The sequence below is a fragment of the Canis aureus genome, chromosome 7, assembly GCF_053574225.1.
Source record: "Canis aureus isolate CA01 chromosome 7, VMU_Caureus_v.1.0, whole genome shotgun sequence".
Taxonomy (NCBI): Eukaryota; Metazoa; Chordata; class Mammalia; order Carnivora; family Canidae; genus Canis; species Canis aureus.
Window position 1 is genome coordinate 14,112,430 of NC_135617.1, and position 12,109 is coordinate 14,124,538.

At 38.5% G+C, this 12,109-nt stretch overlaps 1 protein-coding gene and 1 long non-coding RNA gene across 3 annotated transcripts in view; one reads left to right on the forward strand and one right to left on the reverse strand.

Moving 5' to 3' along the window:
* The window catches only part of SIM1 (SIM bHLH transcription factor 1), a 73,343-nt gene extending 66,491 nt beyond the window's left edge, over positions 1 to 6,852 (forward strand). For both annotated transcript variants that reach the window (XM_077902971.1, XM_077902972.1), the window contains one exon: positions 388 to 6,852. In XM_077902971.1, the coding sequence (XP_077759097.1) occupies positions 388 to 1,118 (731 nt within the window). In that variant the 3' untranslated portion in view covers positions 1,119 to 6,852. The remainder of the gene's footprint in view (positions 1 to 387) is intronic.
* Positions 1 to 10,518, reverse strand: part of LOC144317075 (uncharacterized) — a 74,289-nt gene extending 63,771 nt beyond the window's left edge. Inside the window, exons 1-2 of the long non-coding RNA XR_013382955.1 lie at positions 10,293 to 10,518; positions 365 to 498 (exon numbers count right to left, since the gene is read on the reverse strand). This is a non-coding gene — a long non-coding RNA (uncharacterized LOC144317075). The remainder of the gene's footprint in view (positions 1 to 364; positions 499 to 10,292) is intronic.
* Between the last annotated feature and the right edge of the window lie 1,591 nt (positions 10,519 to 12,109).

The following is a 12,109-nucleotide window of genomic DNA, read 5'->3' on the forward strand; positions in this document are numbered from 1 at the left end:
GTTTAACATGCCATTTCTCTAGAAAATATCATAAACCAGCTGCTATGCATTTTTCTTTTATTTTTTACATTCAGACAGGGCCAATGATATGCATACATGGAGAGGTATAAACACACTGCAATTTTGCTAACTGGCATCCACAACCCACGAACCTTCTAAAAAGCTTGTGGTAAATTTCATCCGCACCTAAAAGTCACTGAGAACCATGACTGCCAACACAATACATTGACGCTTTGTCATGTGAGCCTGTCTGTGTCTGTTTCAAAAATTCGTGCCCATATTGAAAATGAAAAATAAAAGTTTTTTTTTAAGAGGAAAAAGAAATACACTGATATTTTGGGGGGTGAATTTTGAGACCACTTACTTTTTACTTTTTCTGATTTCTAGGGCGAGGTCACTGGGATGAAGATAGTGTGGTCAGTTCTCCAGACCCTGGGTCTGCCAGCGAATCAGGTGACCGGTATCGCCCTGAGCAGTATCAAAGTAGCCCACACGAACCTAGCAAAATTGAAACTCTGATAAGAGCCACCCAGCAAATGATTAAAGAAGAAGAGAACAGACTGCAGCTAAGGAAAGCCCCCCCGGACCAACTGGCTTCCATTAATGGAGCTGGGAAAAAACACTCCCTCTGTTTTGCAAACTACCAACAGCCCCCACCAGCAGGCGAAGTCTGTCACGGCTCTGCTCTTGCCAACACTTCACCATGTGACCACATCCAGCAGAGAGAGGGAAAGATGCTGAGCCCCCACGAAAATGACTATGACAACAGTCCCACTGCACTGTCTCGAATAAGTAGCCCCAATTCGGATCGCATTTCAAAATCCAGTTTGATCCTAGCTAAAGACTATCTACATGCGGATATGTCTCCACATCAGACAGCAGGAGACCATCCTGCTGTCTCTCCAAACTGCTTTGGTTCTCACCGGCAGTATTTTGATAAGCATGCGTACACATTAACTGGATATGCCCTGGAGCACTTATATGACAGTGAAACCATTAGAAACTATTCCTTGGGCTGTAATGGCTCACACTTTGATGTAACGTCCCATCTAAGGATGCAGCCAGACCCGGCACAAGGACACAAGGGAACATCTGTTATAATAACCAATGGAAGCTGATGTTTTTCTAAAATATTTTGTTCTTTAAGGATCTCTGAAACATATTTATAGTTTAATGTCCCATTACCAGCATTTACTATGCCACAGATGGTTAGAGAGGATGATTTAAGTTACTGGATATTTGACATGTGTTCCTGCGAAATCAAAGAGCACTAGCATTCAGGGTTACACACAGATAATGGAGCTAAAGTGAATACATAAATTGCCCCTTTAATTATATGGGAACCAGAATAGATAAATTTTGAATTGGAAAGTACTCTTGTAGATTAAGTGAGCATATATACCACATGAAAGGACTGGTGGAAGACAGCATTGCATTGTGATGACCCAGTAAACCTCATACACACAGACCACTATCCACAAACTGCTGTGTAAACTTTATATGCAGAAATGTAGACTATATACGTTAAATACAGCCCAAATGGGTAAGTTTTCTTAACCCTAGCACATTAAGCTTATTAAAGAAATTTCCATTCCTAAAATAACTAAGAAAGAGGGAGATACATCTTGTACTGGTTTCTTCATTGTGGTTTCAACCAGCCAGCTCATTTGGTTCAGGCATAAATTAGGGAAATGGTTCTGGATATGGTACAAGAATGAGTTTCCACCTGGTATCCATTATAAGCAATCAGGAAGTGGTGATTTTTCACCTTACTTCTGAGTTAGACAAGGAACAGGATCACACTGACATAGCAGGAAGGGTTTTCTAAGTAAAATCACCGAGATGTTGGGACACACATCAAAAACCTGGTGTGCCCGATTGGAAATAGTTTAGTAAAGACGGAAAGGCCAGAGACAAAGAGAAATGAAATGACAGCTCAACACAATTTAAGGCTCAGAATATGTAATCAATGTATTTGGGGTTTATAAAAACAACCAAATAAAACACTCAAACCGCTTCACCAAGAAAAGAGGCTGGTAAGTGCAAAAAAGAACTAAGGTAAGCCAGTGGAACTCTACCTGGCAGCAGTATAAGTGAAGACATTTCAAAGCACAGATGTGCAAATGTGACAACATGTGGAAAGCCACAGGAGAGAGCCTAGGATAAAAGCGTGGGCTGATAGACAAGTGGTTGAAAGGGCAAGAGTGTGCTTCCATTGAAGGAGGATGCAAAGCGCTCATTTTCCTTATGGTCTGTGAACGCTGAAAACAACAAATTTGGTCTTAAGTTCATGTGATACGGTAGAAAAACCAGCAGACTAGAGTGCAGGACCTCTGGGTTCCTGTTCTGACCCCTAATTTATTTTGGGAATTTCGATGTATTACTGAGCATGCACGGGTCCTAGTTTCTTTCTTTGTATGGCCGTTCTGACGTGCCATGATTCTGTGGATCATCAGTGTGACAAAACTACACTGGTCAACCAGTTACCTCTCTGCTGTCAGCTGGCAAGGTGGATCATTCTGACTTTTCTGCACTCTTACAGAGGTCTAGGTGCTTTGTAACTGCAGCAGGTGCATGGGCTCTTGTAGACATGTGTAGTTATAGTCAACTTTCTGGTTGAGCCCAAATGTAGATGGTAGAAACCAATGAGGGAGTAAAACAATAAGTAAGATTTATTCAATGTACTATTCTCTAGTAATCAAAGCAAAATGACATGAGTGATTAGAGAAGTTTCATAGACAGTATTTCTTAGGCGTCCCATGCCTGAAACTCTTGCCATCTGCAAGGAGGGGAATGTATTAGAAGAAATGGACTGATAATTTTGAAGACAGAACATGACACTGACCACTCAGGGATTAGTATTCTATGACCATCGTTTAACACAATTGTTTGGCAGTTTATAGATAGGTGACAATCTGAATGATGATAATCTGAGAGATGAATACTGGGTTGTTTGTACATGAGAAAATAGGCTACGTGAAATTAAATACATATTTCTTGGTTATGACACAGTGACATTTGTGTCATAAATGGAAAAGGTGCAAGTGAGAAAGTGGTTATCGTATATACTTTCAAAAAAGTTCAATGAACAATAAAAACTACATTTTAAAACATAGAAGCAAAAATGTTCAGTGATTTTGAGAAAAATATTCATGAAAAACCCCTGGGTTTTTGAACAATTTGAAACACGAAGTAAGGTTTTAGGGATGCTAAAGTTTTGGGGGGAATCCTGTGGATGGATAAGTGGTTCAAAGACACAAATATCTGAAGAATATGGTGTATTTTGGAAAGGACATCTATACAGGTGGGTTTTACTGATGGATATACATTCTCCCAAAAATGTCAGGGACAGATGCTATAAAATAAATAGAATCTTAAGAATCAAGGAAAAGGAACTGATATGATAGAAAAGAATGTCATTAAAGAGATTTCAATGAAATTTTAAAATGGCAGATAGTTAATTGATAAATAAATTATGAACTCTACAAATAGGGGTAATGAGAAAGAATTACATTCTTTAAAATGGTATGACCAATATTTTTAAGTGAAGACAGAAGTAACTATGCTACATCCTAATTAAAAATTTTGGTAGGAAAAAAAGTTTTTTTGGTAGGCTAACCCAGCTTTAAATACAAACCATTTATTTAATTTACACGTCAATAATTTTATAGTGGCAGATTTATTACATGACATGTGATGTCTTATAGGCCCACAGTATTATAAGCTTACAATTTTTGCATTGTGGCGTGATTATTACAAAGTGATCCCAAAATAAGATGAGACAGTTTATGACAAACTACCTTTTTAATATATACAAAAATGTGTTAGAATGTCTTTATAATCTACATTATCTTGTTCTGTCCAGGAACATATTTCCTCATAACGAAGATGTCATCTTTCTATGTCTTTGTAAAATATGAGAGATAAAAATATGTATGTTCCCAATAACTTTAAGTCTGCTTTAGTTTTAATTCTTGATTTTCATCACTTTGCCAAATGTTGAGAATCATGATACTAGATTGAAATAGAGTGAAGTATGATTTTTGTATCACCTTGGGGCTTCATAAAAACGTGCTATATCCAACTACTAGTATAATATGTAGCAACTGATTAGATGATACAAATTCATGCTTTCTAATAGGAATTTCTTTATCTACCTGTCACACCTAATTTAAAAATTTGGATGACCAAAGGAATAAAACAATATTTCCCCAATGTTCCTTGAGAAAATTCTATTAAAATTATTGAGAACATACAGATTTGATGTGTTATTTTTGGAGGCATAATATTAATGTCATAATTACTACAGGTTAGACATTTAGGTGTCCTTCAGTTTCACAAGTCTTTTGACATACTATGCTGACTATAAGGGGCTAGCTTTTCTTAGCTGTAATTGCCTGATCTAGGATAATATGATACAGTGCTGATGTGATATTCACAATGAGACAGGATGCAATAGGTAATTTGCTTTCAGTGTTTATACAGAAAACCCACTTATTCTCTCTTGATTATATTTTATAGGGCTAGAATATTTCCATCGGGTACTATTCTTAATTCTCTCTACACCCTGCTGCCACATGCTGCCTTTGGGCAGAGAATCCCACTTAAAATAAGCTTTAATGGGATGTTCCAGAAAAGGATAATATGCTCCATTTTCTTTTCTTTTTTAAATGGAGGATAAGGATCTATTCAATAAAAGGTCATTTGGAAAATATGCATAGTTATTTTAAAATAAAAAGAAAGGCTTTTTACCTCCCAAGACCTAGACCAAATAAGTTTGATAGAAGACACTATAGCTAAAGAGACATTCTGAATACAGATATATTATTTTATAGCTCTCTCTCTCTCTCTTTCAAGAGCAGGACATTCCTAAGATATTCAGTGCAATTCTATTAGTACTAGTAGTATTTGGAAGTGACAGAGTGAATGCTGATATTTGGAAAACTGAAGATTTGGTTATTTTGGGGTTACTTACCTTGCCCAGTGGAATAACTTACACTTTAATATACTTTCTTTGGTTTAAAAGAAGTTTGAATGCCCAGATTTGGTTCCCCAGTCCACTCAAATCATACAATATAGATATACATTCTATTTTCTGAATGACTTAAAGAATGTAAATCCTATGGCTCTCCAAATAAGTGATTCAACTTTCATATAAATGTCCGTTTTTGTGAATAGGAATTTGACTCTAAAACAGCAAAATCTACTGGTTAGTTCTTACTGGGACATGCGTGGAGGATAAGACATCGTTCTAAACTTTGAATGACAGAACGACTATTGACTCATGCAGAGGGTATCTTACATAGAAAATGATGTTCTTGGGGGAAATTACCATGTGGTGCTCATTTCTTGTGCACAAGAGTTGTACGGGTAGTGCTTAACTCAAAAAGTGATATTGTGCTCGTATTCAAATAGGGGTTTGTTCAGAGTTCCTTCTCTAGGACTGTGTGCAGAAAGGCTATGTGTGTGTGTGTGTGTGTGTGTGTGCGCGCGCGCGCGCGCACGTACACACACACAGATGTAAAGCAAGTAACAAGACTCTGTTCTGCTGTGCTCCTTAAAAACTGATGGTTCACACAAGAATTCCTAATAATTTTGAACCAAACACAATTTCATTTATTGCAATTTTGTTGCATGGGACTTTGCTTTCATACACCTATATAGTGGAGAGTTTGTCCTAATTTGCTGATCTGGAACACATTTAATCACAGTTGGATTTACACCAACAACCCTGGTGTGTTTACATTTCAAAAGAAATGAAATTGGCGTGGAAAAATTTTTAGAAGTACTGTAACTTTTTTCCGTTTTTTTTTTTCCAAAGGGAAATATTTCGAAAAGTGAAACTTATAAGTAGGCACTTCAAAAAAGATAAAATATTTTATGTTTGTTTTTTGACTGACATGCTATAAAAAGGATTATATTTGTGAAAGAAGATACTCATTGCCAATATTTCAAATACCATCTTGCAATGTATAGTTTTTAGTGACATCGTAGTATAAATCTGTAATTTGAACTTTTACTTTGGAATGTAAAGTAGAAAATATTAGCTATGTCAATGATATCTTGCAAAGTGTTCCCATTTATAATTATTTATATTGTAAATAGCTTTCTGAAGTAAATTTGAAGTTAATGTGCATAAAATGTATTTATTATGTGAGGAATTTTTTTGGTTTAAAATATAGTTACCAATATGCAGTTTGAGTCTGAATTATTCATTGAATGAGAAGTCTATAGGACAAAACAGATTGTCCACTCGAAGACTAGGACTGTAAAGAAGTAAGAACACCTTTAGCTCTAGATTCTGTTGGAATAGGTAACACACACACACACATACACACACACACACTCTAGGAGACCTAGCAATAGAAGCTTACACAAATACATAGTAACTATTTAGTAATGGGCCTGATTTTTCAATAGATACTATAAAATGGTTTCTCAGCTTAAAACATTTTAGGATGTTCAGTGGTTTCTCAATTTAGAACATCCCCTTTTTGCTAAAATAAACAAGAAATTTAAAAGTACGGATTACATCTTTAATGTCAAGGGAAAAGAAAACCTATGAGAGTTTTTTGTTTGTTTGTTTGTTTGTTTTTAGTTTGCTGTCATTCAAAAACACATCTTGAATAATTTAGATTTTGGAATCCAAAGTAGTTTTTAAATCTAGAATTAGTAATTTATGTCAAATAGAAATAGATTTCCAGGTAGTTCATAGCACCCAACATGTTTTTTTTCCCTCCAGGGGTTTTTGATATATCTTGATGTATTCTAGAAACTGTCAACCATAAGCCAATTTGACAAACGTACACAATATATTTTTAATTTAATGGAAATGTTTGTATTTCATAAAGCTTTTTTGACAAAGCTGCCCCAAGTATCATTACTATTAATATAGCATTTATCAGATATTTTTTACCATAATTCTGTAAATAATTGTTTTAGTGTTTTTGTTTCTGAAAGTAAAATTGTTTTCACTACTTCATACTTCAAAATAACTGCAGTTTCAATTTAATCTACATTTATGGAATACCTAGCATATGCCTTGAATGGAATAGACACCAAGAATCTTCCTCATTGTAGGACATTATAGGAAAGCACGTAGAGAGGGTTCTTGATTTTCCTTTTGTGCTTTGAAAGTGGAAATTCTTTAGATAATCATAAAAATGACAAGCATTTATTGAGTTGCCATGTAACAGGCATTGAACCAAGCTTAGATTATCACTGAAGTCTGAATGGAGACCATCACTGAAGGAGATATTCGTATGCTCCATTTCACTAATGAGGAAAGTGAGACTGAGTCGTTAAGTAACTTAGTGACACAGCCAACAATGGTGGAGATGAAATTTGAACCCAGGCAGGTTTACTCCAAAACATTACTTCATTCTGCTCTCAAGTCATTAAAAAAGAAAACTGTGTGCATGGCAGTTGCATAAAACATATCATTCAATTCGGCCAAGGGCGGCTCCAGCAGCCCCATGCATGGTTTTAGGGTTAGGGATGCTATTTCTCCATTATTCCACTGACACATGATGGCTAGCCTGCGGGAGACAAGAGGCCAAGTCCGCTATCCCCTTAACATATATTATTTTGCTTCCTGCCAAATGAGCATTCTGATTTATGGGAACACGGATACCAAGAAAAGTCTACGGCACAATTAATTACAAGTAGAGTATCTTAAGAGGATCCTTATTATTTGAAAAAATTTTTGAGGCTCTCTCAATGTACAAAATACAAGTGGTTTAAATTGTAATTAAAAAACATACATAAAAAACACTATAGATTTTTTACCCAACATTTTCAGGGTATGCATCCCAACAAGTATTGCTTTTTCATAATTGTCATTAATTATTCTGCTTTATTTCATGAAAACCTTTCCTTTTTGCATGAAGACCAATCGAAGCCCACACCACCAAGAACACATGTGCCAATACTGCCCTGTACTCAAGGGCCCGGTTTTGAGGGTACTTTGAGGGTAGAGCTTACTAGACTGTTGCAAACTACCACATTATGTGTTTGCCTCATTTGAAGGAAACAGCTAGAAAGTTATCTGACAGGAAGGCTGCTCCTCAGAACGTAGATGATTCCTATAAGACGTCTTTAAGCAACAGCATAAGCCTGCTGGGATCTTGCTGCCTTGGTGATTGTGGTAACTCCTGGGTGCCAGCAACCGGGCAGCCTGTTTAGCCATCCCTGGCCCTTGGCCTCTCCCTCATAGTGTCGGGAGGGTCAATTCTTTGTGGCACTTCTTGGCCTTTTCATAATTATGCTTTATAACTTAACATGTGCTGTATTTACCGATGGAATTAGATCCAGGGTGGGAGAAATGTAAAACAGCCTCTGCTTTGGGAGTTTGTAATCTTTGCTTTGTTCAGCTTCCCCCAGGTCAGGCTCCTGTGTGGGGAATAATTCCATATGGGAATCTCACTTGAGTGCCATCTAAGTAAACCTTAAAGGAAATCTTGGCAGTATCTCCTGAGCCATAAGGAAATCATTCTCAGTTTCTGGTGAGGATTTTCTGATAGCTTTGTGTGATAAATATACTATATATATATATATATATATTTTTTTTTTTTCCAACATGAACCCAAGGAGTCTTCTTATGGGTAAAATCTCCAGAGTTCACTTGGGAAAGAGTAATTGGGATCTAATGTGAGAAGAATCATCCAGACAGTAATTGAGGTTCATTATTCGGTGCATTTCTACATCTCTAATTTCTAATTTCACCTCCTGTGTTAGTCACATGCCCCATTAGGTAGGCTAGACAGGTTTATCTATGGTGTCATGCCAAATAAACCTTTTCATTTAAAAGGTCAGGGACACATTTTTAATAAACATTTGCAATTCTGTTATATGATTAAAGGTTATCAATAGCTAAGAAATTTTTTTTAGGGTGGTGAGGAGAAGAAGTGGAACACTAGCGAGCTTTTACATTACTTAAAAACATCTTTCATCCACCTGTGCACCTTGCTTATATACATCTACTGTAGAATTAATCCTGATATTTTTTCCTGCATAAAATTAAAATATTTAGAAGGTATCTTTTTTTAAAAAAAATTATTTACTTGAGAAGCAGAGAGACAGAGAGAGAGAGAGAGAGGAGAAAGAGCAAGAGCAGAGAGAGGGGCAGAGGGAGAAGCAGACTCCCTGCAGAACAAGGAGCCCCATGCAGGACTGCATCCCAAGACCCTGAGGTCATGACCTGAGCCAAAGGCAGATGCTGCACCAACTGAGCCCCCCAGGGGGCCCTGTAGCAGGTGTCTTTTAATGTAAGACATAGAATGTTTTATTTTTGAAATTAATTTTTTTTCATGGACACTGCCTTTGTTCCATTTAATGTCCCCAAAAAGGAAATAAGATGAGTGAAAAATTCTAGCACTCTTTCATAGTCCCTTTGGTTGGTTTATGGCCAGGTCTCCTTTTGAGATTTTTCTGTTGTATGATATTGCTCCAACTTTTTACCTTTTTCTCCAGCTTATCTCATCTTAGAGACACATTATTTTTACTTCAATGACCATCTCTAAATGAGAAGAACTTTAAAACATATGCATCTATAGCCATCATGCCACTGTCACATGTACAAAACTAACGATAAATTTTCCTGTGACACTTTTTAAAAGGAGGAGATGGAGACCAGGCATGAAGTTCTATCCTTATTCCTTATGGTCCTGATGCTTCTCTGGACCCTTCTTCCATCCCTCCACAGCTCTCTTCATCTACTTACCCTTCCCTCCGTCCTTTCCTTTTTGCCTCCTCTCAGCTCCTCCCCTGGATTTTTACACGTACTAGTGTTCTTTTGAACATCGAAATGAGGTATATATCACATGCATGCACACCCATGTGTGCGCACACACACACACACACACACACACACACACCCAGATGAGTCCAGCCTCCAGCTCTTTCCTACTCAGCTACTCTTGGCTCAATTCTCACAGCTGCTGTTTTAATTCCCAGGAGCAATCTGAATCCTACTCTGAGTTGAAGGCCAAGGGCTCTGGGGTCCTTGCTTCCCCGAAATATCTTGATTTCTCTTCCCAGCATCTCAAAATACATCTGCGTCTTTGCACTTCTTTTCTGGCCACCCATCTCATGAACCAGGTGCCTCTGCTCTGTCACAGGGGGATGTCATGTCAAGGCTCCAGTATCCCCGAAACCTGTTGTGAGCGTCCTCAGAAGCAAGGCCTGGGGAGCCCCCCCCAGTGTATAGCAGTAGAGGTTGGCTCTGAGACTGCACTCCTGCCCTTACCACTTCCCCTCATTCATCCTCCAGTCAGCCTCCACTTAACACTTACCAAGTGCCTCCATGTTCCACGTCCAGCTAGCCCCTGGCGACGCAGACAAAACACAGGGGGGCCCCTGACTCAAGATGTTCATGGTTGGGGGGGCGTGGAGGAGAAGCCCAGAAGGCCTCCACTCCTCCTCCACCTCCCTCAGAGCTGCCCCTCCACTGAAGCCTGCCTCTGGTGGCTTCCCTGACAGGCCCTGGCCACAACCCCCTCTCCCCTCAGACTCCCTTTGTTTCTGAAGTCCCCAGGGTTGATGTCCTTAGCCAGCTTGGCAGTTACTCCCTCACATTCTGGAGTGTGCTCCTCTGGGCTCTTCCATTAGCAGCGGGACTGCTCCCCATCCCTCCCTTACCTCCATCCCCAGGCCCCAGAACAGCGCCCCATGCAGCACCAGAAACCTGGTAAATATATTTCAGGTTATTGCATTTCATTCTATGGTCCCTGTTAGGAAACTTCCTGTGGCTTGTGCTACCCAGCCTTGATAATTCTCATTATCCAGAATAATACTCTGGATCCTATAAACGTGATTATAGCTGCCTCAGGTTTTCTCTTTTTCCTTTGGGCGAAGGGGTTTGCAATTTGCTTTCAACGTTCTGATTTTGAGACCCTCTAATTTCCCTTCTCCTGTTCTCTGCAGTGTATCTCCCTCCCTGTTGGCAGAGTCTTCCTCCCACAGATTTTATACACTTCATCTGTTTAAAAAGCTCTCTTGTGTCCCTATTGCACCTGAACGAAATTTAAATCCCTTAGTTGTCACACGAGGTGCTTCACAGCTGAGCCACCAACTACCTCCTGGGTCATTTCTCTGTCTGGGCCCTCCTGGACACCCTAGGTTTCTGAGGTGTCCCTCTTCTTGGAATGTGCCACTCCTTTCGCTCCCCTATGCCTTGGTACCGGCTGTTCTCTGGACTGCTTTACAGCCATTCTTTATGGGGAAAATTCTTCTTCACCCTTTAGGGCATGGAGTTCTTCTGTGATGCCTAAAGTCTGACTCCCTTTTGGGAAAGTTTTACACTTCCTCTCTGGGCTCGCACAGCACTTGGTTCATATTTCTGTTAAGATAGTTATAGAGCACACTAGGAGTTGTAGGATCTTTCTTGAATTATAAAAACAACAGGCTAGTTACAAAATTGACAGTGTGGACATGCTACAGTCATAAGAAGAATACATACAATTTTGCTATTTTTTTTCATTCAACAATGTATTATGGGCATCCTTCATGTTGGTTCTATGTATCTCTTTTATTCTCTTTAATGGATATATAATATTTTATAGTATGGGTGTGCCATGGTTTATTCCCTTTTTATTTTTATTTTTAAAAAAGATTTATTTATTTATTCATGAGAGATACAGACTGAGAGAGAGAGGCAGAGACACAGGCAGAGAGAGAAGCTCCCATGCAGGGAGCTGGATGTGGGATTTGATCCCAGATCCCGAGATCACGACCTGAGCCAAAGGCAGGTGCCCAACCGCTGAGCCACCCAGGCAACACGATTTATTCTCTTTTTATTTATTTATTTATTTATAAATAAATAAATAAATAAATAAATAACTTTAAATTATTTTATTTGTAAAAGATAAAATATTTATCTATAAATAAATAATTTTAAAAATCTTTTAAAGATTTTTATTTATTTATTCATGAGAGACACAGAGAGATAGAGAAAGAGAGAGGCAGAGACACAGGCAGAGGGAGAAGCAGGCTCCATGCAGGGAGCCTGACGTGGGACTCGATCCTGGATCTCTAGGATCAGGCCCTGGACTGAAGGCGGTGCTAAACCGCTGAGCCACCCGGGCTGCCCTATTCCCTTTTTAATAGAGAT